At 48.7% G+C, this 23,205-nt stretch overlaps 1 protein-coding gene across 1 annotated transcript in view; it reads right to left on the minus strand.

Moving 5' to 3' along the window:
- Positions 1-1,578: 1,578 nt before the first annotated feature.
- The window catches only part of LOC119390538 (probable RNA-binding protein 19), a 104,330-nt gene continuing 82,703 nt past the window's right edge, over positions 1,579-23,205 (minus strand). Inside the window, 2 exon segments of the mRNA XM_037658148.1 lie at positions 1,579-2,013; positions 7,046-7,191. Of these exon segments, the coding sequence (XP_037514076.1) occupies positions 7,103-7,191 (89 nt within the window). The 3' untranslated portion in view covers positions 1,579-2,013; positions 7,046-7,102.

The raw sequence follows: 23,205 nt of genomic DNA on the forward strand, positions 1-23,205 counted from the left end.
GTATCGTCATTGTCCAAACAAGCCAAATCCCCCATTTGCGATGGGAGCAATGGGAGGCTGCTTTGCGCAGCTCACGACCAGACGACCAACTCCTGATCGCGTGCTAGGGCCATAGGGGTCGCCGAAGCGCAAGGACTTTCAGCCACCTAGAGGGCCGAGGGCCCATAGTCTTCCTCTTCCCTGAACCCTCGGAGTAGGTGGCGCTCGGAAATACAGAAAAAAACAGACAAATACTTATCCGTACTTGGGCCTCTGGCACGCAATGTGGCCAACGGTATACGCCGGTCAATGTCCATGGTGCGGGGGGCGGCCGTCTCTTACCCACATTACTGTGGGAGTGTATATGTCTAGGCCAACAAACAAACTATCCTCTATACAGACCTTACTCAGGGAGCCTTGCGAGGCCGTCCTCGCTCAAGCTGACTTGAAGACCCAGAAGGGTCTCTTGGATCAGGCTGAGCGTACAGCAACAGCCACTGGAGTCCTGGACTAGGGACCCACCCTTGCTGCTCCCTTATCTCTCTTATTTATTGAATAAAGTTTTTCACTCAATCAATTCCACCCCCCCCCCCCAACCGCTCACCTGAGCCAATTCATGGCGTCAATAAAGTTGTATCCTCCTCCCCCTCGCTCGTGTTGTCACCTTCACGTCTCCTGTTCCTCTCGTTTTCTGGCGCTCTATTTCGTTACGAATAACAAACTCGTCCAACAATCTATACTAACTCATCGGTACCTTCGCAACGTCAGTTCATAAATCGCCGGTGGCCGCGGTTTGTAGCAGAGCGGTCATGAACACCTGGCAGCGTTTGCCAGAAAGACAAGGTGGCGTCATTTTCGTGCTTGAGATGTTAGAAGAGACAAAGGAGCACACGATAATTCACGACGGGCGCACACTTCAAAATAAAAAAATAAATAAATAAATAAATAAATAACACAAAAATAAAATCAAACGAACTCGAGCACGTGCCTCCTGGCACAATGCAACAAGCGCATCTGTCATCATCGTTACGATTTTTATTGTTTTTAGCACCCCGAATTAGCAGCGAATATTCACGTGTACATTGAGGAGCACAGTTTACCGAAAAGCTCCGGACAGATGTGAACTTCCCAGAATTTAGCCGTCGCGAAAGAAAATTGAACCGGGCGTGCCACGCGGCAGAATCTCACAGCCACAACCGTGGATGGGTGACAGCTGAAATTTCGTTGCTCAAATTGAAACTGCCAGGAAAGTTATTTAGGAGAGAGCTATCAAACGAAAAGCCGCACGAATATTCACGAAACGATGATATGCAGGGTAGCAGCACGGTGATAAACTCCAAAGCGGGAGTCTCTCTCTCTCTCTCTCACACACACACACACACACACACACACACACACACACACACACACACACACACACACACACACACACACACACACACACACACACACACACACACACACACACACACACACACACACACACACTCACTCACTCACTCACTCACTCACTCACTCACTCACTCACTCACTCACTCACTCACTCACTCACTCACTCACTCACTCACTCACTCACTCACTCCAAAGTCCGAAAAAGAAAAAAAATAGAACCTCCTTTTTATTCCCACCATCTTACATTACCCCAGGATACATCAGTGCAAGATGGATCGTCGAACAGATGTGGCCTAAGACATCCGCAACTGTTAAATGATCCGGTGACGAGAATTATTGCGCGCACTTGCGCGGCGCTTCAGCTTAGAGCCGGACAGCGATGACTTGAAGGAAGGTTGCCCGCTTTGTTTTCCGTTTTTTTTTTTTACTGGCCCCTGCTGGTGCCTGATGAGCAATGTAGGGCAGGGAAGCTGCGGTGCAGCATGGAAAGAGACACCCAATGAGCTGCTCAAAGACATCTCCGCTCGATCTGCAGCAGCGTTGACGAGATACTTGATCCGTGGCCGCAAAGGGCCACTCGGTGACGTACGTGCGGCCACAGCCCACGCACGGTGCACAGAAATCCCTGCCTCGGAGGAAGTCCTGCGGGTTAATAGAGAAAGAAAAAAACAAAGAACAGAAATGAGCAGCGTTTGCTATGAGCCTTGCGGCAGCAGTTTCTTCCGAGACGAAAGAAAAACAGCTGCTCTTTTGTTTTCAAATTGAATGAGCAACAACGCTAAGCACAGTGCTAAAAGATGGCCGGCTTCGTCAAGAGCAGAAGCACGGACAGCGATAAGCAAGGTTCAGCGTTGCACTCGAACTGCTAACAAAATAGTTTTGAAAAGTACGCTCAGGCAATACGAGGCAATTTCGGCTGCGCAGCAGGCCTGCACAATTACCTGACAGATACCGGACGTTTCATAACGCTGAAGAACGCCGGCACAGGTATTAAATCGGTAACCACACCAAGAACAAAAATTAAAACACCTAGCTTTTTATTTCTTACCACGGATGTGGTAAGAAATTGCAGCACACATCGACAGCTGTCAACCACCATTGTCCATGCGAATGGTTTCCCGGCGGCTCGACGACACTCCGTCAGCGTTGTGTAAATGCGGTAAGCGTTTCAACGCGCCGACTTGCACGAAGGAAATTGTTCAGGAAACCAACAACGTCGTGTATAAACGCACCCGCTTGCACGCGGTACATTCTTAAAGGAATCCTATTCCCCCTGATGAGGCAGGCTCCAGTGGTGTAGTAGTTGAGGCATGGTGCTTCGGCAGGAGAAGCCCAGAGTTCATTCCGTCGCACATGGTTAACATTCTTTATTTATATTCATCCGGTGCATATATATTCGTTGCACTGCTGCCACTTGCATGGGTGACGTCGCCGAGCTCGCCCACTTGTTCGAAACTCGTCGTGCTAGCCAAATAAGTGCAATTCGCATGTAGAACAGATTGAAATAGCTTGTTTCAGTTGCACCTTGAGAGAGAGAGGGAGAGAAAGAGAGGAAAAAACTTTTATTCGTTTAAGGATAAGAGCTCTTCCTCGTAGGGTGGAGCCCTTAGCATAGAGTTTCTCACGATACTTACTAGAGGGAGCTCTGGCGTTAGTGTCTATGGGAGCTGCAACGCATGGCGCTTCAGCCAGTATGGGAATGATGGGTAGTACACGGATTTGTCAACTTTCTTCTTTCGGCTCCGTTTGGCTCCGTGTCGCCTGCATCCGCTTTGTCGCAAAACGAAGTTCAGCAAAAGTAAGCAGTTCCACTTCACTTTAACTTTTCTAGGCTCACCAACTCAAACCTGGTGACGAAGTTCACAACGGTCAATTCTTTTATCCGAAAGAAAACCAAAACACAGCGATAAACAAAGCCACAAGTGCGTTCGAAGCCCGAAAGTACGAAGACTAGGCAGGTCCGTGTACTACCCATCATTCCCATGGTGGCTGAACGATCGCAGCGCCAGAGTACCCTCTAGTTAATTTTAGGAAACTTTATGGCCCTTAGTTCATGGCCCCATTGCCTCGCGCCATTCCACGAGCCCCCCTAGATCAGACGACGCTGCTCCTGCGGCTCTGAGCTGGTCAGCACAGTTTCCCGGGAGGAATGTGTGGGTGACGGAACAGGGTGGTAGCTCGGTGGGTGTGGACATTCCTAGGTGCAGTGATGCATTGTGGGCTACGCTCCACAGTAGAGGCAGTATGAGGGGTTCCGTAACCTCTTCCACCCCTGCACCTAACTCCACCCCTGCACACTAACTAATTAATTATAACTACTTTGCTGAACAATGCGGAAATACAGACTCTCTCCATATTATCCAAAGTGCTATTTTACAGTCTACGCTTACGCTTCCCAAGTATAAATACGCAACCGGAGGTACCAAAACCACGCAGCGTATACGATGATGCATTGGTCATCACGGTGTTAAAGGGGTCATGAACCACTTTTCCAAGTAATGATCTAATGGCCTCAGTATCGGAGTGTACTGCCTCCCGAATCGATTGCCGCAAAAATTTCTCGAATCCGTCAAGAATCAGCGGAGTTACGGGGGTTTGGCGCACGCTCCCAGCGCTTTCTCTCTTTTCTCGTGCCGACGAGCGCACTGGAAGCTAGACAGGGAGGGATGGCATGGGGGAAAGAAGTTACGCCAGCGCGCGTCATGAAACGCGATCGCTCTCCCGCTGTGATTCGCTTGCGCGAGTGCGGCGCCGGCAAGTGGCGGCATTCCGCGGCAAGAAGCGCATCTGATCCGAACGCCGCTCTCGATTTACGTCGGCTATCGGCCAATAAGCATGCTATGTCTTTGCGACGTACAGCGGACAGACGCCCCGCCCACCGACGAGAGTGAGAACCGGCCTCTGTTTGAAAAGAGGGTGCCTGGGGAAACGGCAACTTCGCGCTCCGCTTGTGGCCATTACGCGGCGCGCACGACTGTAATATTTGGCAGAGCAGTTCATAGCCGTGTCAGCTTTCCGCAGGATGTGTTTTTTCAATCAGCTCAAGGGGTGCTTCATGACCCCTTTAAGCGCGTCTCACCGCGGAGGTGCTCAAAGTCAGACCGACGGCAAACGGCCGACGTTATCAGCAGCCAATCAAAGGGCTAGATGGATTTCACTTCAAGTTTAGTAACCGTCCAGCTCATGTGCGAACACCACGATGTGATACACACAACTCCCTAGCAGTAACACTATAGGGGGGCACTACGCTCATTCCCAGAAGCGGATGCACAAACGAAATAACCTATACACTATAACCAAGATTTCTGACAGGCCACGTTAAAGATTCATTTAATTGACGCGCGTGCACGAAAACTTCCCGGCCGACCTGTCTGCGACGAAGCCGTACGTGGAAGCCGTAAGCGAGTCACCACACAATCTGCGCGTCTTTGCCCACTAAGACTTCGGGCTCGTACAGTCAACATTACGTATACGTTGACTCTACGAGGCAACATTAAATATGGGAATGGTGGCTTCGATTAGAGCTGTGCACGGGCCGTATTTCCGAGCCCGAGTCCGGCCCGGGCCCGCTGACTTTGTCGAAGGCCCGCCCGAGCACGACGGCAAAGGGCTGCGAGCCCGCCCGGCCCGGCCCGACGTACGAAAACACAATCCCGGGCCGGGCCCGGCCCGGCCCGGCTTTTTGAAGGTTCTCTGCGAAAACAAAACATCGTTTTCCGGTAATTTGGCATTTTATTGAGCATATCGAATATGATCAAGCGACACACGACGAACAGTCTCTATTACAGAGATTACAAACTGTCGTGCAAAATAGCAAGCAGTCCCACGATTCCGGCTTCAAAGAAGTGCGGCGCTTTTACTTTATGTAGCCCGCCGAACTGAAGTTGCGTTCGCTGCTTGCACTCGTCGCCGAAATTGCTAATATCTTTTTTGCCAGCCTGGCAAGCTTGGGATACGTCTGCTGCTTGTTTTTCCAGAAGACTAAAACCTCAGATGGACAGGCGGACGATTCCATAGAGAGATAATCGGAGAGCTCCCCTTTTGTTTAAAGTAGCGAATGGAAAGGAAAAGCGGTTAAGGGCGGTCGCGGAAAAGGCGCTGTATGCGTGCTGGAAAACAATTCCCTCTGATTTTCTATATGTCGGGCTTGAGTCGGGCTTTGCGCCGGGCCCGAGCCCGGCCCGATAAAACTCCAAGTAGCCCGAGCCCGGCCCGGGCCCGAGGTGGAAATGCGTCGGCCCGCCCGAGCCCGGCCCGCGGGCCGGGTCGGGCTTTCGGGCTACCCGGAGCCCGTGCACACCTCTAGCTTCAATAAAAGCAAAGTACAGGCGTTCACCGGCTGCCATTCTTTTGGTTAATTGTTTCCTGAAGTGGTGAACGTTCTCTATTTCTTTTGGTGCTGGATCAAACATAGCTCACTTGATTTGGCATAGCCGCCAAACAATATGTCGGCGTCATTTAGCTGATTTTCTCGAAGTGCTGCTCACGCGCTAATGTTGATCACTATACCATGATCGACAACTTCCAGGAAAGCGCCGCGACATTATACGTTGGCCAGGAAGGATAGCTGCAACACAGGAGTCACTGCGGCACGAACGAGGTGGCAGCTCAGCACACTCAGGGCCAAACAACGAAACGTTCCTTTCCTTCGACCGCGTCCTCACCTTACGTGAGGCCTCCTTACAGCCAAGTAGCGACGGAGGAAGCAAGCGTACTCTGAAAGCTCCCTTCACCCGTCCTCGTGGGAGGAATGGTTGCCGCGCTTCTGCGTTCGAGATTATCGAATATAAGCTTTGCTCACAAGCGTTTATTCTGTAAAAAAAAGTTGGGCCACCGCATCGCTTCCAAATCGAAGTGCTAATATAGAGACGCGTGTACGCTTTCTTCCAACTGTGATCACTAAATGCGAAAAGCCACCGTAGTCGAGCGCAAAACGTGGTGTGTTCTAGCAACACTGAAACGCCCGCCTCTTTAAGCGCTCTCAGTATGGTACTGTCAGTCTAAACGCGCTTCACCGTGCACGTACGCTCGCGTCTTCCCGCATAGGTGGGGTGGGAGGGTTGCCTCGGAAACAAGCATCACGTGGGCTAGCTGTGAGGTGAAGCGGTTCGTTCAGGGCCAGGAGCCAACCTAAGGGCGCACGAAGGTAGCCCCAAAGCAACCTTAAGCTGAGGGAGCGCCAAGGAAGCCTTCAGCGAGGGCTCCTCAGTGAGGAAGCTTTCAGAGTGACATAAGGCGGCCTCACCAAAATGAAGGCTTCCTTACTGAGGAAAGGAACGTTTCGTTGTTTGGCCCTCAGGCTGAGGTGTGATCTTAATGGGACAACCGTTTGCATCGTAACACAAAAGCGTTACCGTTTCACGGTTTCTCATTAAAAACTACCATCTAAGGAGGTCGCCACACACCGGTACCAGCGTAATGGGAATCAGTTTACACGTCAGACTCAACCTTTTCAACTGCAGATATTTAGCGTATATCGCTGTCGCTCCATTGTTACCATTAGGCTACAGACATACATGTGCCCTGTGCATTCACGGGATGAATATGGTGTGTTCAAACGCAAACAAGCCACCTGAGGTACGCTACGCTATAGAAGGCATTGAATTTCGGACAGCCGCGATGTTAGCCGGTTGCATGGCTGTCGCAGATGGTCGCGACGCCAAGATTCACCCACCTGTTCGCGCGTCAGTTTGTACAGGTGTGTACAGCGGAAGGAAGCCTTCCGTTGAAGCTAGAGGTTCCAGTCGGCATCAGGCTGCTGACCGGAAGCATCCAGCGTGGCCATCAGGTCGGACTTCTTCAGGCGCTTGCTCGAAGGACCTGCGGCAAAGGACGAACGTCAAAGGCTGACCACGCAACACGTGACAGTACGGACGATTTTACATAACACACGCGGTCGCCCACCACCTTGGGCTGCTGTCTTATTTTTGTACACCGAGACGTGATTTAAAAAGGTCAGGAAACGTCGAATGCACTAACCCAACAGTTTTCATGCGTCTGCTAAAGATACTCGCTAAAGATACAAACCGGCAAGGCTGCAGTCCAACATGGCGGCACCGAAACTCATCCATAAAATGATGATGATGATGATGATGATGATGATATGTGGGTTTTAATGGCGCAATGGCCAGGTTTGCCCAAAAGCGTCATGACAGATAATGGAGTGTTAACGGTGACCAACGATTTACGATGACAGGATGTAATGTGGCTGTAAAGTGACCTAAAAGCACGGGCTATACAGAAGCGTAAAATATATATAAAGTACAAAAAATGACATTGACATGAGGAATGGTCTATAAGTGTTGAATGAATGGGAAATGAAAATTCTACAAAAATTGTCCGAATGTGGAAGTAGCGCGAATGTCTGCTCCAAGCCTCTGTGCCCAAAAGCCGGGAGGTAGGTGTTTTCTAATGCAATTACCGTAGCAGCAGCCTCTGTTCAGAGGCCGTGCTGCGGATGACCTGCCATCTGTAAAATATTCTATAGTTCCTGCAAGGCGAACACATATACGGAAAACCGGGTAGCGCCCGGCCTATACGAGAATTCCCGTGCCGCGGAGGAGCACGCGTGATCTTTGAGGCCATTAGAAAATGATAAGCAGTGTTCCAAACCGCCGCTACAAACAAAGCGACGCTATACATTGGCCTGTCGCACCGGAGTAGCACGAGAAAGGGACACATCGTGTTGAACATTGCACGCACTTCGGCTCTCGACACATGCTGTCTCTGCGAGAACACGTTTGTTTCTATTTCAGATAGGAAGAGCCACTGTTTTTTGAACGATGCGTCAAATAGCGAACAGGCAGTTTCGTAAAATGCGTTTGGCCAACCATTTATAACTGTTAACTGGTTGGACGGCACTGCTGAATGGCGGCCTAACTGACAATATTGCGTGACGTATTCCTGAGGTACAAAGGATTCCGTGAATATAGAAACCCGGAACTGAAGACGTTCAATGCACATGGATGAAATCAGATGACCACGAAAGAAAAAAAGAAAACGACTCGATGTAATGCAATTCACCAACTGAAGCAAGCAAGCAATCCAAAGTAAAAAAAAAGAACGTCTATTGGCTGCCTACAATAACATAATAATAATAATAATAATAATAATAATAATAATAATAATAATAATAATAATAATAATAATAATAATAATAATAATAATAATAATAATAATAATAATAATAATAATAATAATAATCAATCATTTTAATAATAATAATCAATCAATCATTTATTTATTTAACGTGCCCAGGAACAACCGTAAGGTCTTTGTGCAGGCGCACGCAAAAAAAATAATAAAAATAAACTATACAATACAGACAGTCTTCGGAAATAAAAAGAGCAAATACACGTAGACAAAGAGAAATGAACACAAAAGGGGAGGAGTAAAATAAGACAACACGAGAAATATTGAAGGGGAATGAAAAATTAGATTGCATATATACAACTATGCGGAAAGACGGAGAAGGGAAGACTTTGTACATTGTGCCATACTATGTCAAAACAGTACAAAGCTTGGATAAAAACAATGATTGTGGACTATGAAAAATGTCAAGATCAAGGAAATTAACATTATAGAGACTTTGTATTCTGTGAACGGTAGAGTGTTGGAAGAAGCAGGCGGGTACATGAAACGGTCTGTTCTCTCTGGTTAACTTACGCGGAATTCGAAAATTTACACAATTGAGAAGTACAGGGCAGGATATGATACCGTGGACTAGCTTGTAAAGAAACAAGAGATCAGAACGATTTCGTCGGCAGTGAAGTGATGGCAATGATAATAATTCAGCAGTATTTGAACGAGATTTTTTAGCAAAGCGATGGTTATATATGCTAAGGAATTTTTTCTGGACTCGTTCAATGGTGTTACCGCTGGATTGAGCAATGCCATTCCATATCACGGACGCATACTCCAGTTGAGGAAGACATAGCGCGGTGTACAATTTTCGGAAGGGCATAGGAGAACGGAATTCTCTAGACAATCTGCAAACACAGCCTAGGGTGCGAAGACCCCGCAAAGCAACACGCTTAGCGTGAGCAGAAAAGTTTAACGTGCTATCAATAACAACACCAAGATCACTGATCTCATAAACCTTGCATAAGGACACAGAATTGACAGAGTACTGAAAGACACGCTAGATGTTTTGCGAGTGATAGACATGAATTTTGTCTTTGAGGTATTCAGAGAAAGGTTATTTCCGTTGCACCATTCGGAAAAAGAACACAAATCTGACTGCAGCAAGCGACAGTCGTTAACTGAATGAATTTCCTTAAATATCTTGATGTCATCGGCATACAAGAGGAAAGAAGAATTACGAATGGCAAAAGAAACATCATTAACGTAAATTAAAAATAGGAGTGGGCCTAATACCGACCCTTGAGGGACCCCACTAGTCACTTTATACAAAGAAGAGGTTTGGCCATTTACGGCAACATAACAAGATCTATTGAGCAGATAGCTGTGCAAGAGATTCACAACTTACAAGTCAACATCAAAGTTCGCAAGTTTAACCATAATCAGTGTGTGGCTGACTACGTCAAAAGCCTTGCTCAGGTCACAGTAGATTACGTCAACCTGTCCTCTCTGAGAAATAGGTGTGGAGATCTGCGTCATGAAACTAGCAAGATTTGTGGTAGTTGAGCGGCCAGCAAGAAAACCATGTTGATTTGGAATCAATGAGTTTTTCACACTAAAAGACAATATTTTGTGAAGAGCCAGTTCGAAGATCTTTGATGTGGCACATAGTAGAGAAATCGGGCGATAATTAGAAACATCTGTTTTAGAGCCCGACTTAAATACTGGGAAAACACGAGCAGTTTTCCACATGCTAGGAAATGTGGAAGTGTCCAGGCAGTTATTAAATATATACTACCATAAGCTTTTAGTATGGCGGAGGGGATACCATCTGGGCCACATGATAAGGATGGTTTTAAGCGCTTAATGCTTTCGCTGATAAGATTTTCATCCAGCGACAAAGCACTGGATGAGCTAACTGCCTTGGGCTGTTGTCTGATATCAGTGCTATAGTCTGAGGCCTTATAAACGGATGAGAAATGCGCGGCAAAACAGTCAGCGACGGCATGCACTTCTGCCCCATTTGAGTCCAGTAGTCTGAAGGACTCTCCGCTTTTGCTAGACCGTTTACGTACATACTTCCAAAACTCAGCCGGCCTGTCAGTAATAATAATAATAATAATAATAATAATAATAATAATAATAATAATAATAATAATAATAATAATAATAATAATAATAATAATAATAATAATAATTGTTGGGGTTTAACGTCCGCAAAACCAGAATATGATTAGGAGGGACACCGTAGTGGAGGGCTCCTGAAATTTCGACCACCTGGGGTACTTTGACGCGGCTTACACGCTACAATAACGCTCAAACAAATTTAATTACGAAACAAAAAGGTTGCACAGTTGAGCCACAAACATCAATCACGAACAGAAACGTGTCCACCGAAGCTGAGTCCAACACACTTTCCCGGGGAAAAGCGCAAAAGAGGCAGGGTACAAACTTGTCCATGACATCACAGGGCAGCTCCAGCTCGAAAGCAAACATAGAAATACTCGGGCCTCAACGACCGGAAGTACGATCAAAGCGGAGTGGCGTTCTAAAACCGACTCGGTTCGTAGGCGGGGACACGAAGTCGTACAGCTGGAGGCCTCCCTCCGAACGGGAAAGTTAGGAAGCCGCAAGAATGCGAGCGCGCGCATACGTCGACCCCCTCTTCGTACGGCGCGACAAATGACCCGTGTCCACGGTCCCAGCTGCAAGTGCACCGTTTCACGAAGACGACCGCCGTACATGTAAGCAATGAGCGCCGTTTTCACCAGCAGAAGACACATACCCAGACACGACAACGGAAGCAGTCGCAACGTACGGTAAAAGACGCATCACCTCTTGCAACGCTTTCCGAGAATCGCGCGTTCCGCAAAACCAAAATACCGGCGACTACGACAGGCACGTTAAGGAGGAGAGCCCCGCCCCCTCCACTCGCGACCTCCGCGAGGCCACCCGAGGTTTCCCTCTCGTTGAATCTTAGAGCGGGTGTCGCGGCCACGGCATCGGGACACCCAAACTGCGGCTGACATGCACAGACTTCGTCGTGTGACACGCGGCGTGTTTAGTCAAGTGCTAACAAGATGCTGCGCTCCCTTCCTGCTGGTCGCGGGTCGTGTTTCGGACCTAGCTAGACTCAGAGCGGGGTAGAAACCTCCACTCGACCCTACCTCACTTCCCTCTCTGCTTGTAGCTGTATTTGCAGTCTGTCTGCTCGGGTCTGTCCTTGCTTGCAGTACCTGTCAACGATGTTTGCTCGCACATGCTGCGGCAACAGGAATGTAGATGCCACACCGATCCGAAACACGTATACGGCACAGATCTCCTCTACACGCGCACGTGTGCCGCGGTCATTTTATATTTGTCATCGCTTTTCATTTATTTCGGACTTCGCCTGAAGCGCGAAGGAAGTGAATACACAAATAGGAAAGTGGACAGGACAAGCGCTAACTTCAAACTAATGGTCATTTTCGGGAAACCACGACTATTCACGTATTCCTAAACAATGCTCACTGGTCAGTATATTGTCACCCACGCTCCTTTCTTTCTATGTTTTCTGTTACCGGCCCATTGCACATGTAGCTGCTGCCTTGCGCTAACCGCGCCAGAATGTCTTAGAACATTCGAGATTATTTTAGGATCATCTCTTAGGCTCTCAGAGCGCAAACGCGAACAGCTGAGTTCATTCTGGAACTAACGCGGCCACCAGCGATAAGGCTCGAATGTTCGATACCGCATGTACAGTACAAATACCGACGCGCCTTGCCGCGGTTCAGATTATCGACGGTCGACGCTCCGCTCGCCGCTATGTCTACAGTGTGTATTGCTTGTAGTTTGACTTTCCGTTTTCCGGCGACAAGCGCAAAAATAAAGAGTTTCATCTTGAACACGCCGACTGCTTCCTTCGTCAACGCCACGACCCCGTGGCAATACAGCGCCAACGCCATATACTGACCGTTGCTGAACTATATGCCGTAGCCGATAAACACTTGCAAACATAACCGTTGTTCCATAAGCGACAATGGAATCGGGATAGTTGGAACGGATCCATAATGGCAGGTAGCGCGAATTTTCAACAAGGACACCCGCGAAGAAGGACAAGCCACAAACGCTGTCTCCTTACTGACCCCATAAACGCACGGCCGCAACACCACATGGCTGCATATGAACGCGAGAGCCGCTACATACGCGAATGAACGCACTTCACTTTCCGCGCTAGCAGGGTTTATATGCGTGCGCGAAGCGGCGGCCACTTTCACAGCTGCATCAGCCGTCCACAGCGCATGCATTGCCACCGAGCGGCCGATACTTCTCCTTTTCCCGCTTGTGTCAAAGCGGCGCCGCTCGCAGCAGGTCACAGAACTAGAGAGCCGCTCCCTCGAAAAGCATGGGACGGTCCTTATAACGTTCACTGTATGCAAAGTTCGCACCGATGGCAGAAAACAAAAGAAAAACGATGCCTGCTGCGGTGGCCGCCGCTATAGGCACGCAATATAACACGTTCCTGCTCTGTCCCTGCATGCATACACCAGCAATGGAAGAGAAGCAAAGAGCAGTGAGCGAGAAACCCGGGAAGAAGGATACCGCCCGCATATATATATACTATACGCACCTCGATGCCCCGCCGGTTGTTATACATATATCACGGCTCTGCAACCTGCCTCGTATACGCCTCGGTCTTTCTTATATACACGTATAGTTGCGCGAGGTCTCTCGACTGGTCGAGCAATATCGGCAGACGGGCCACTCCCAGAAGCCCGCTGCTCAGCGGGTGGGGATCGAACCCTGCTCCGCGTTTCACCGTGAAGCGCGCACCACGCAACCATACACGTATATCGGACGGGAGCCGGTCGCTTTGGCCGCGCTTAGGGGCCAATGGAGAACGCGCCTATATGGGAACCAACTGGGCTCGGCTTTAGTTGCGCGCACGACGGTGAAAGCTGCGGATCGATGGAAGCTGAGTGTAGTGTTCGCGATATGAAAATTTTGAATTGCGACGCCGGTGCTCTCTCCTATAACCAGCAGCTCAAAGGCAGTAAAAAGGAAAGTGCCTGTTCGTCTATTCAGTATTACAGCCATGCCGTAAGACGGCATACTACACAAGAAGGAACGTGCCGCTTGGAGCCGCACGGGACCCCCGGTAACTGGTGTATATAGAGCGCACCGTACTTTGTCTCGCGTCTCTGGAACAATTAGGGCCTATGGCTGCTGCATAACTGCACACAGTTCTTCGCATAGTCTACGACATCACGCACACAACCGGTGTTTCATCATCGAGTGAACCATAGGTGCCGATGTTGCAACGGGACGCAAGAATGAAGGACCGTATATGACATGCGTCGTTTATGAGAAGGTACATGCGTGTATACGCCATGGATGGCGCTGTCGAGGCGTATACTGGTCAGCCGAAACGGCACTGCACGCAACTAACAGTGACGCGGCAGCATCTGCCTTTGTCGATAGGCGTATACCTCAAGGGCGCGTCCAGCTATACACTGTACATGCACACACGCGCGCATTCGAAGGAGGGCCGCGGCGCCATGCGAGGCTTGCTACAGGCTACAGGCTGCGCGGGAAGACGCAGCGGCTTCTTCTGCTTCCTCGGTATATACGTGCACGCTGCTCGAACGGCAGCTCATCTATATACCGCTCAGTCGCTGCCGGCGGGGGCTGGATTAATGGGGCCGCCAACCGCGGGCTCGCGCTTATTTTTTTCCCGCCCGGAACGAGCGACCAGGCTCCGCGCCCTTCCTGGCACAACTCTAGCGCGCATTACCATGAACCGCCTTCTTGAGGCTCGACTTCGGCACCCCGGCGATTTACATGGGAGCAGCGGCAGCGTGGTGCTTCTCCGTGTCTGCGCGCGCATAGTTTACACCGTTAACTCCAGTCCCAAGACGTGCTTGCAGTGCGGCGAAAACCTCAGTTAATCGGAGAAAAAGAGAACAACGAGTGGCTCCCCTCCATCGGCTCATCGACCTCCGCGCCAAACGGAATGAATGGAAGCTTCACGGAACGCAGTTTTCCGGAAACACAGTCGTGTCTATACGAGGACGAGAATATAGCGGAAGCGACCGCAAGCCTGTGAGCTCATTCCAGGTCTCAGGTCGTCGCCTCGAACGCACCAATGAGGAGGATTAGGATACAGGAGTCCCGTCTTTAGCTGCAAAATACGAGAGTAATGTGCACACTTGCAACATCTGACGAATTACAGCTGCGATTCTACAGCACGAACTGAGTGCAACGTGAGTTACATCCGTGTTGCAAAAGCATCGCGAAAACTTTTACGCGAAGGAAATAGAAAAAGTGAGCGGCGCACGTATACTGCGGAAAATAAGAAAGTTAGGATTAACGGCAAAACGACACAAACAGACGCGCAATGTGCGCTCTTCATGTTTTTTTAATGAACATAACTTTAATTACCTGTTTGTAATTGACATTATTGCTTCATTTCACCACAGTGTGTTTGTAACGAACGTATCTCACATTGATGTTATATGTAAGTGCATGAAAACTATCTGAACGGACTCTACCCGCGGTGATCTGTGTAACCACCCTGTATGCATTGTACTCTGCCCTTAGAAGCATTCTTTATATGCTAGAGATCGTATGCGTACATATTGCTTGTGATTATTATTTTTAACTGCGAAGCAGTTTAAGCGACCGTCCCGTCGTCGTCTCATGTCTCGCGTTGGCATCGCGCAATTCCCACGTTTGATCATAGGTCGGCAGCAAATGCCGAGCTCACTCAGACTCGCCCTATAAATATATTTTGCTCTGAGGGCTCACTCGGAGTCAGACTCACTGAAAATTTTCTCAGCCGGACTCACGCGGGCTCAAACTCACGGCCCGATCTGAGTCTGAGTGAGTTTGCCGACCTATGCGTTTGATACACATAAGCCGAGCAGGCTGCACGTTTGGAACAGCATCGCGCGCTTTCCCGTGAACGCCAGCGAAGGGAGAGCGAAACACCAGCGTCGGGAGTTAGACGCACCGCGCTCAGAGCAGCTAACAGCAGAAAAATAGTAGAAAGGATACCATAGGTCAGAAAATAGATAATCGTAAAACAAATAAGATGATCACACGAAAAGAGCACAAAAGAGCAGATAAATACAAAATAAACAGAAGGGAAACACAGGTGAACGAGTGCTTAGCGAATGCTTAGTCTAAGCTGCAGTTCCACCCCGAGTGAAAGCTGTACACTTAGTACACTGAAAGGTGTACATTACAGCTTTCACTCGGGGTGGAAATGGCTTAGACTTTTTCTTTCCTTATTCTTTTATTCTTTCTTATTTTTTTGTGTAATTCCAATATTACTATCATGTTGATGAGATAACCAGCTCTAACGCAGCCTGCCTTGCTATGTTTTTCATAAACAACAACAAACAAGAAACCTCGGTTGGCGGAACGTATACATAGGCACAATGTCAGCGAAGTTGGTACAGTACAGAGCACGTGCCAATATTTTTTGCTTAACTCTGGAGGTTTAACCGAAACTTATCCCAACATCATCGACGTACGTGTGCAACACATACGCCGGTGATGTTGGGATAAGTTTCGGTGTGACTGGAAAAGTCACACCGAAATGTGTGACCGGAAAAGTGTCGAAGTTTCCAAGTCGTTTATGTCACGAGGACTTCGCCAAGTAAGTATACAATCGGAACCCTGAGGAGGCAGAGAGTAGGTGTACTCGAATCTCGGAGTCAGGCTTAAACTATACTGCTCCGTCCGGGGATAGGAGACTCCAGACGATGCCCTTATTAACTGCCCAAAAGCGGCAGCTGAAAAGCTTACTGGTGGCGCGCTTCGTGTCCCCCGGCTAACGATAGACGAAACACATTTTTTAATGTCCCCTCCAGTTCCACTGAAACAGATTCTGTAATACGTACAGTGAAACGCCTGTGTAACGATGCGTGTGGGACCGCAATAATTCTTCGTGATACACGTCACTTCGTTACGTGCATCGCGCACTTTAATGAGCCCAATAAGGCATATAAAAATACTGAGACATAAAAATGTTTATTCACAGCAGATTCAAACCACCCTTGGCGAAAAGAAAAAAAAGTGTAGTTTTCTTCCGCAGAGTAGTATGACTTACTCAATACTCAACCACCGCCGACCGACGGCGTCAGGTCGGCGGTGGTTGAGTATTGAGTAAGTCATACTACTCTGCGGAAGAAAACTACACTCCCTGACTCCGTGCTGCGTCGCGGAGTCAGGGAGTGAGGAGATAAATATACACAAAGCGTCAAATGCCGCTTCGCGGCTAGTCATAACGCCGTTTTTCTGCAGCTGGCTGCCGCTCCCGCAAGGCTAGCCCGGAACTCACATGCGCCTTACGGCATGCCCTCGCGCTTGCCTGCCGACCCGGCTTGGTCGAGGCAGGAGAGCAGCCCGCTGAAATATCGACCTTGTTTTCCTTGTTGTTCAAACGTCATGGTGGGTTGACTTTGCAACCACCATTGATCCGTTTCATTTGGTTGCTGAGTGTAAGTTACGTGTGCGGCTAAGCGTATTCGTTGTGAAGCAAAACTTCGTTGATTGGGAGCATATCAATCGGTTCGTTAAACGGGCAAACTCGCTGTAGTGGTCTTCGTTGTAGTGGCGTTCACAATACATAGAAAAGGTAGGAATCCAGCGAGGCCATGTGGCATGCTTCGTTGTACAGGCTGTTTCGTAGTAGAAGCGTTCGTCGTAGCGACGTTTGACTGTATATACTCTCCCCTGATGCATGTAGCAACAAGCCAAAGGTGGTCAACATAAGTGAATATTTTCAGGCCATCTGATTACTTCTGGCCCTTAAGCAGACCCTTCTCGCGACGTCGTCTTTTTTTTTTTTTGTTGCTTTCTTCGACGAATCAGTCGGTAGCCAGTGCATGTGTCATTCGGTTCATTCAACGTTCCTGTCTCTCGACTTTCGAGATGTTTCCACATCTCGCACAGTATGTATAAGTGCGCTATAATTCGCGCACATTTATGACAGCTGTTTCGCCGACATCGTCCGACAAGTCCGCCTCGGTGGTACAGTGGTTACGGTGCTCAGCTGCTGACAAGAAAGTCGCGGGTTCAATTCCGGCTCCGGCGGTCGTATTTCGATGGAGTCGAAATACTGGATGCCTGTGTACTGCACGATGCCAGAGAACGTTAAAAAAAACAACGAATGGTCAAAATTTTGCGCGGAACCCTCCACTATGGCGTGCCTCATAATAACATTGTGGTTTTGGCACGTTAAAACCCTAAAGCTATTATTATTTATCAACCGACAAGGGGAGCGAAAGAAACTGAGACGACGTTCAAGAGAGATAAAGGTTCAACGATCAAGTTCAAGAACACTTCCAAGGTTCATCGTTCGCATGCGCCTTCGGGAATTTTCCGTGATCATTCCGAAGCGAACTCTCTACCACTGCGCCACGCCACAACACGCCGTCTCACCAGAAGGCTAGACAAGACAGAACACATCGCTCAGCTTCATCTGTCGCATACTGAAGACAGACGTGATCTTCCTTTTCAACTAAAACTTGCGTCTTCATAAGACACAAACTTCTGCCGACCCCGCATGACATGCCGATAAGGCCAACAGCACTAACTTTCTTTGAGAATTCATAACTTAGAAAGAACATTAACATTGCCGAGGAGCAGAAGCAATTCATCGGCTATTACTGCCGAGTTTAAGAGCCGTTTCCAGCTTCTTCCACTCATTGACACGCACAGAAGTTTCATGCCGACTGCAATATCGTTCTATAAGTACGCGCGTAATTTATTGAATAACGTATATTTTCTCGCGCAAGCGAATATATCGCAGCACAGTGGCTGCCTCAGTGTAGTGATTTGCAGCTCTATCGATGCCTAAAACTACATAACCAATCGGCAAAACCCAAATGGAATGCGCAAGAAAGTATGCCATCATGTTAGTTCAATAAGGCGTACTAATTTACAAGTCTGTGACAGCAAAGTGCCGGCGAATGCGCCCGGCACTTTGCTATTCATCGGCCAGCCTGTAAAAGGTCGCCGCAACTGTACTTGTAAGCGCGTATAGCTACAACTCTCAGGCCTGGGCATGAGCGGCTGTACATGCACTGAGCTGATATGATCGAGTAGCAGCTGAAAATCGAAATTTACTAATGAAAACGTCGTTGAATACTATGCAGTTTTGTAATAACATGTCGATGTGCCTACAGTGTCCCTAATAATACAGACAATAATGCCAAGGAAAGTACAGGGGATGTTATTAGTTGTAAATGTAAGGTAAATGTGAAGAAAGAAAAGTGGACGAAAAGATAACTTGCCGCGGGCAGGGACCGAACCTGCGACCTTCGAATAATGTGTTATCTTTTCGTCCACTTTTCTTTCTTCATATTTACCTTACATTTACAACTAATAACATACCCTGTACTTTCCTTGGCATTATTGTCTGTTAGTGCTCAATATTATTGTGTATAACAAAGAAAAAACGAACCCTTAAAATTTCGACTTTTTCATTTACGTGGGAGCGGCCCGCTGGGCGCTAATCGCGCGTACCGAAGGACTAAAAAAAAGTTGTCCGTCCGTCCGTCCGTCCGTCCGTCCGTCCGTCCACCCACCCACCCATCCATCCATCCATCCATCCTTCATTTACGGTGTCCCTAAGGATCACCAGACACTTACACGGGTTCTGTGCATATTTGCTGTTTAAATACGCACAACAGAGCTGTTGCCACCGGCACTGGAAGGGGGGGGGGGGGCAAGACATCATGGGTATATAAACACGGTTACCGCGTGTATGGGTGTCTGTAGCGCAAGCGGTATATGTTCACTGTTGCTGTGTATATTGCGTGTGCGGTGTCAGTTCCCTATAAGCGAGGTAAGCTTCAGACATTCTCAGATACGGCATGTTTACTGTTAGATTGCAGAAAGTGCACGGCGGTTTTTTTTTCTTTCCTATTTTTTGTAACGTTAGTCCTAGCAGCAAGAGTGATTCTACTCTTGGAAGGAGTTCATGTACTATATTATATAGCCTAACCACCACTGTAGAACTGCGCGAGAGTAGTAGCGTAACTCCTGCAGAAAGTGAACGTACTCCATTTCAGAAGCATGACCTTATATTGTGGCGAAGTAGCTTGTTCACTCTCGTTTAGCCAGAGTGCCAGAACTCTGTCGACAGAGGATGTGTCTACCCTGCAGTGTGACACAGAGAGTTCCCAGCACTCCTGAAAAGGGAGTGAAATATGAAACGAGCGTTTACTCCCGCGAAGGGAGTTGCTAGCGCTCTCCTCTTACCGCTGTGAATGTATAGTACGCGTGCTCGGCAAATACTTCCATCGCACGATATGACTTCTGCTGAGGTTAGCTCCTACGACAGTTTTTTTTTTTTCTGCGCTATATTTACCACCCAAATCGATTTTTTTTTTGTTGAAGAACGTTGTCCGCGGAATCAAGCTCGACAGGACGAATCTGTACTGCGGTACATCCAAACTATACGCCGTACTGTGCGAGCACAGCGGGAACAACACGGGGCTAGCCAAAGCGGCGCTCCCATTCGGTGGAACAAACTCCGCAGGCGTCGAGTACGCCTCTTCCGAGTGGGCGCGCCGCCGCCGTAGGTCAGCGGGCAACGTACATGGCGGTATACAGGGGATTGCTATATATCTATGCAGGAGCGAGCTGGAGGATCGGCACAGAAGGCGACGATCAATTTGCGCAGGTTGCCCCTTCCCGCTGAGTCGCGGTGTGGCAGAAGCCCCACCACGCCCCCCGTTATAAACAAAGTGCACGACCAGTCGTCGCCAAATGACACCATCGGCGCGGCTTGTGTGCAGCCGGCTATTCGACAAGCCGCACGCATTACTCGATCGCGCAACCAACTGCATTCACGGAAAGTGAATCCGTGGCCAGTACACGGAGCCGAACGTAGTGCCGAACATGGTGCGATGGTGTACGTAACGAACACAGTGCCAAGACATACGACCACGGTGCATACGACCCAGGGATCGCATGTGATGCGAGGTTAGCGTAGAGACGCGATCAAGCTTCTATACTCAAACTCTACATCGCCATAATCGGAGTATTTGCATAATCCTTCATTACTTCGTTGTCATGCCGTCGTTTCGCGGTCTTCAACTTTGTCGCCGTCCCAGCCTTTGCCAGTTTGTCGTCATGATGCCGTCACAGCAGTTTCGTCCCTCGATCGTCGTATGCGCTATATAGACGAAACAAATGTCTAGCAGGCTACAACACGCGATGCCTCACTGCCGTAGATGTCCCTTATGTTGAGCTGGGTTTAGCAGCTCAAAAGAGACTAAAGGTATGGTGCGCCAGCCACTAATGATATAACCGCCAGAGGTTGTTCCTTAGGTATACTTATTACTTTCATCATAAAACAGCGCACACATACAAAGACGAAGAGCAAAGAAACCGACGACACAAGCGCGCTACCAACTCGCCCAAATCGCTACTTTGCTAACGTTTACTTATTACCTGTTATGCTGGTAGTGTCGGATAGTTAATCACGTGACCTCGAGGTAACCAGTCGCGGTCGCTTCACACTACCGAGACAACCAGAAGAAGGAGCACGCTCTTTACTCATGAAAGGTTCGCACTCCAGATGCCCACAAGACCATCAGAGGAATGCCGCGGTGGTGCGATCGACGGCTAGGTTACGGCATGCAGCGAGACCCGAAACGCCCACGAAGACGGCTGCGACCCTCCCACTCGTAAAGCGAGCTTCGCGCAGCGCACCTGTGCGCGGAGAACGCGCACCACGAGAGGTCAAAACGCGCGGGTCAAACGGAACTTTTCGACAACGATACGAAGAGCAAAAAAACAAAATTAACGTAGGAGGAGTCCACGAGCGCTATGCGGCAGAAAAAAAAAAAAAACAATCAACCGAGTGTGTTTACACATATCCCACTCTTTTTTTTTTTTTTTTGGTTCCCCTTCCGTCCAAAGTGCGCGGGCACACACGCAACCCGCGGGCAGGTCTCACGAGAGATGTGCGCAACGAGCAAAACCTTTCACGCACAAACATCATGACGCGGCTCGCTTACGCGTGAGGGATGTAAGGCGTGCTCAGAAACAATACGGATCTCGCCGACCGGCGATGGGAGGTGCGGTTCGTCCCACCGAGCGAGTTCGTACTATACGGCTGCAGTAACGCCCCGGATCACTGAGAAGAGAGAGGCGGTTCTCCTTCTATGCAGGGCCAACAACGTGGATCCGCTTGCAACGCGTAGCCGAACGGCCCAGGTCGGTCACGTGCACCTGGCGCAAACACGTGCGCATTTCTCTGCGTGCGTGCGCGTGTGTGTGTATTCGTACGCCTACGCACACACTCGACACGCGTAAGACGCGAAGCGAGGCGAAAAAAAAATAAACACGAAAGAAAGACGAACGATCGAGATAGAAAGGACGGATAAACGAGAATGCCCGACGAGAGAAGGCGAGTGTGCCGTACGGTATATGCGCTCAGAAGGATAATTGTTTTGTTTCGACTATTTATTCCTTCTTCGTCTTTTTTTTTTCTCGCCTCTTATCGTACCTCCAGATCGAGTTGGGAAGCGATAAATCAAACGCAACAAACACGAAGTCGGGGACGTGCGTTCCCCGAAGTGATGCGAGTACGATGAAGCAACGTGAGCGGTCTTCTCCCCGCTTTCTCTGAAACACTTGGCGCTGCGAACTGTCTTCGAAGCCATTACACGCTAATGTCGTATGCGAAAATTTTTACCTGCCTATGCGATGTCCCCAAAGGCTTTTACGGTAAAGAAAGTGGGCGTAAAATACGTACTAAGAGCATAAATGTTTAAAAAAAAATGTTAGCAGGCAACTCAACCACTGAAGGAAGAAAATCACGCGTTTTTTAAAGTCTTTCTGAGGTATACTGTCTGCCGCTTCGTACTTTTAATTTTCAGTCCCCTGCCTATACTTTTATTTCTTAGAAATTTCACACACATTTAACTAGTTGCTTAATTCCTGATGCCTCGTTTGTGTACTCCGTTTGCTTTTCACGCTGTTTATTTCGATGAAAAGATGGACATCGCACCTCATCATACCGCGTAACACAATGCGGAGGAAACCTGCTAAGAAAACAGTGTCATTAAAGAAAGAACGAAAAAAAAAAAAGCACGCACACAATCCAGCGGTATACAAGTAGGCTGCCGTTGGTCAGCGTTGCAGCTTGAATCTTGACTCAGCTGTAGAAATCGTTCTGGCCCGGGATTTGAAACCAGGACCGACGCTTTTGCGGGGCGGTCGCTAACCACCCAAAACTCAAACCGCAGGACACGGAACATAACATTTCAGCATCGTACAACAAAACACCAACGACACAGTGAATACGACGAAGACGGCCACCTACATTCGTCGTACTTAGCGCGCGTCCTTGTGTTGTGTTATGCGAATAGATTCTGAAACGGAATACCAACATGTCAGAACTTACGTTATTTCATGAATATAACCAATCAGCTCTGCGGACGCCCGCAGAATGTGTGTGAAAGAATCCTGTGCCGAAGTCTATGATGACCGTGCCTGAGCCTTCAAATGCCGTCGAAACGTGCGGGAAAACAAACGCGAAAACTACAGTCATGCCCGCTCCGGGTGCTTCTGACCCAACTGGACTCAAGGAAATTTTCTGTAGCCGAAATTCTAGGACCATGCACATGTGCCTCGAAAGCGCAGAAGGCAACAAAAGCTCTGAGCGACCGCCTGTAGACTTATGTGCTCCCCCAAGTGTGCTTGTGATTCTCTCGGTCCCTCTCTTTCCTTCTCTTTCCTTCTCTCTCT

Source organism: Rhipicephalus sanguineus, chromosome 4, assembly GCF_013339695.2.
Source record: "Rhipicephalus sanguineus isolate Rsan-2018 chromosome 4, BIME_Rsan_1.4, whole genome shotgun sequence".
Lineage (NCBI taxonomy): Eukaryota > Metazoa > Arthropoda > Arachnida > Ixodida > Ixodidae > Rhipicephalus > Rhipicephalus sanguineus.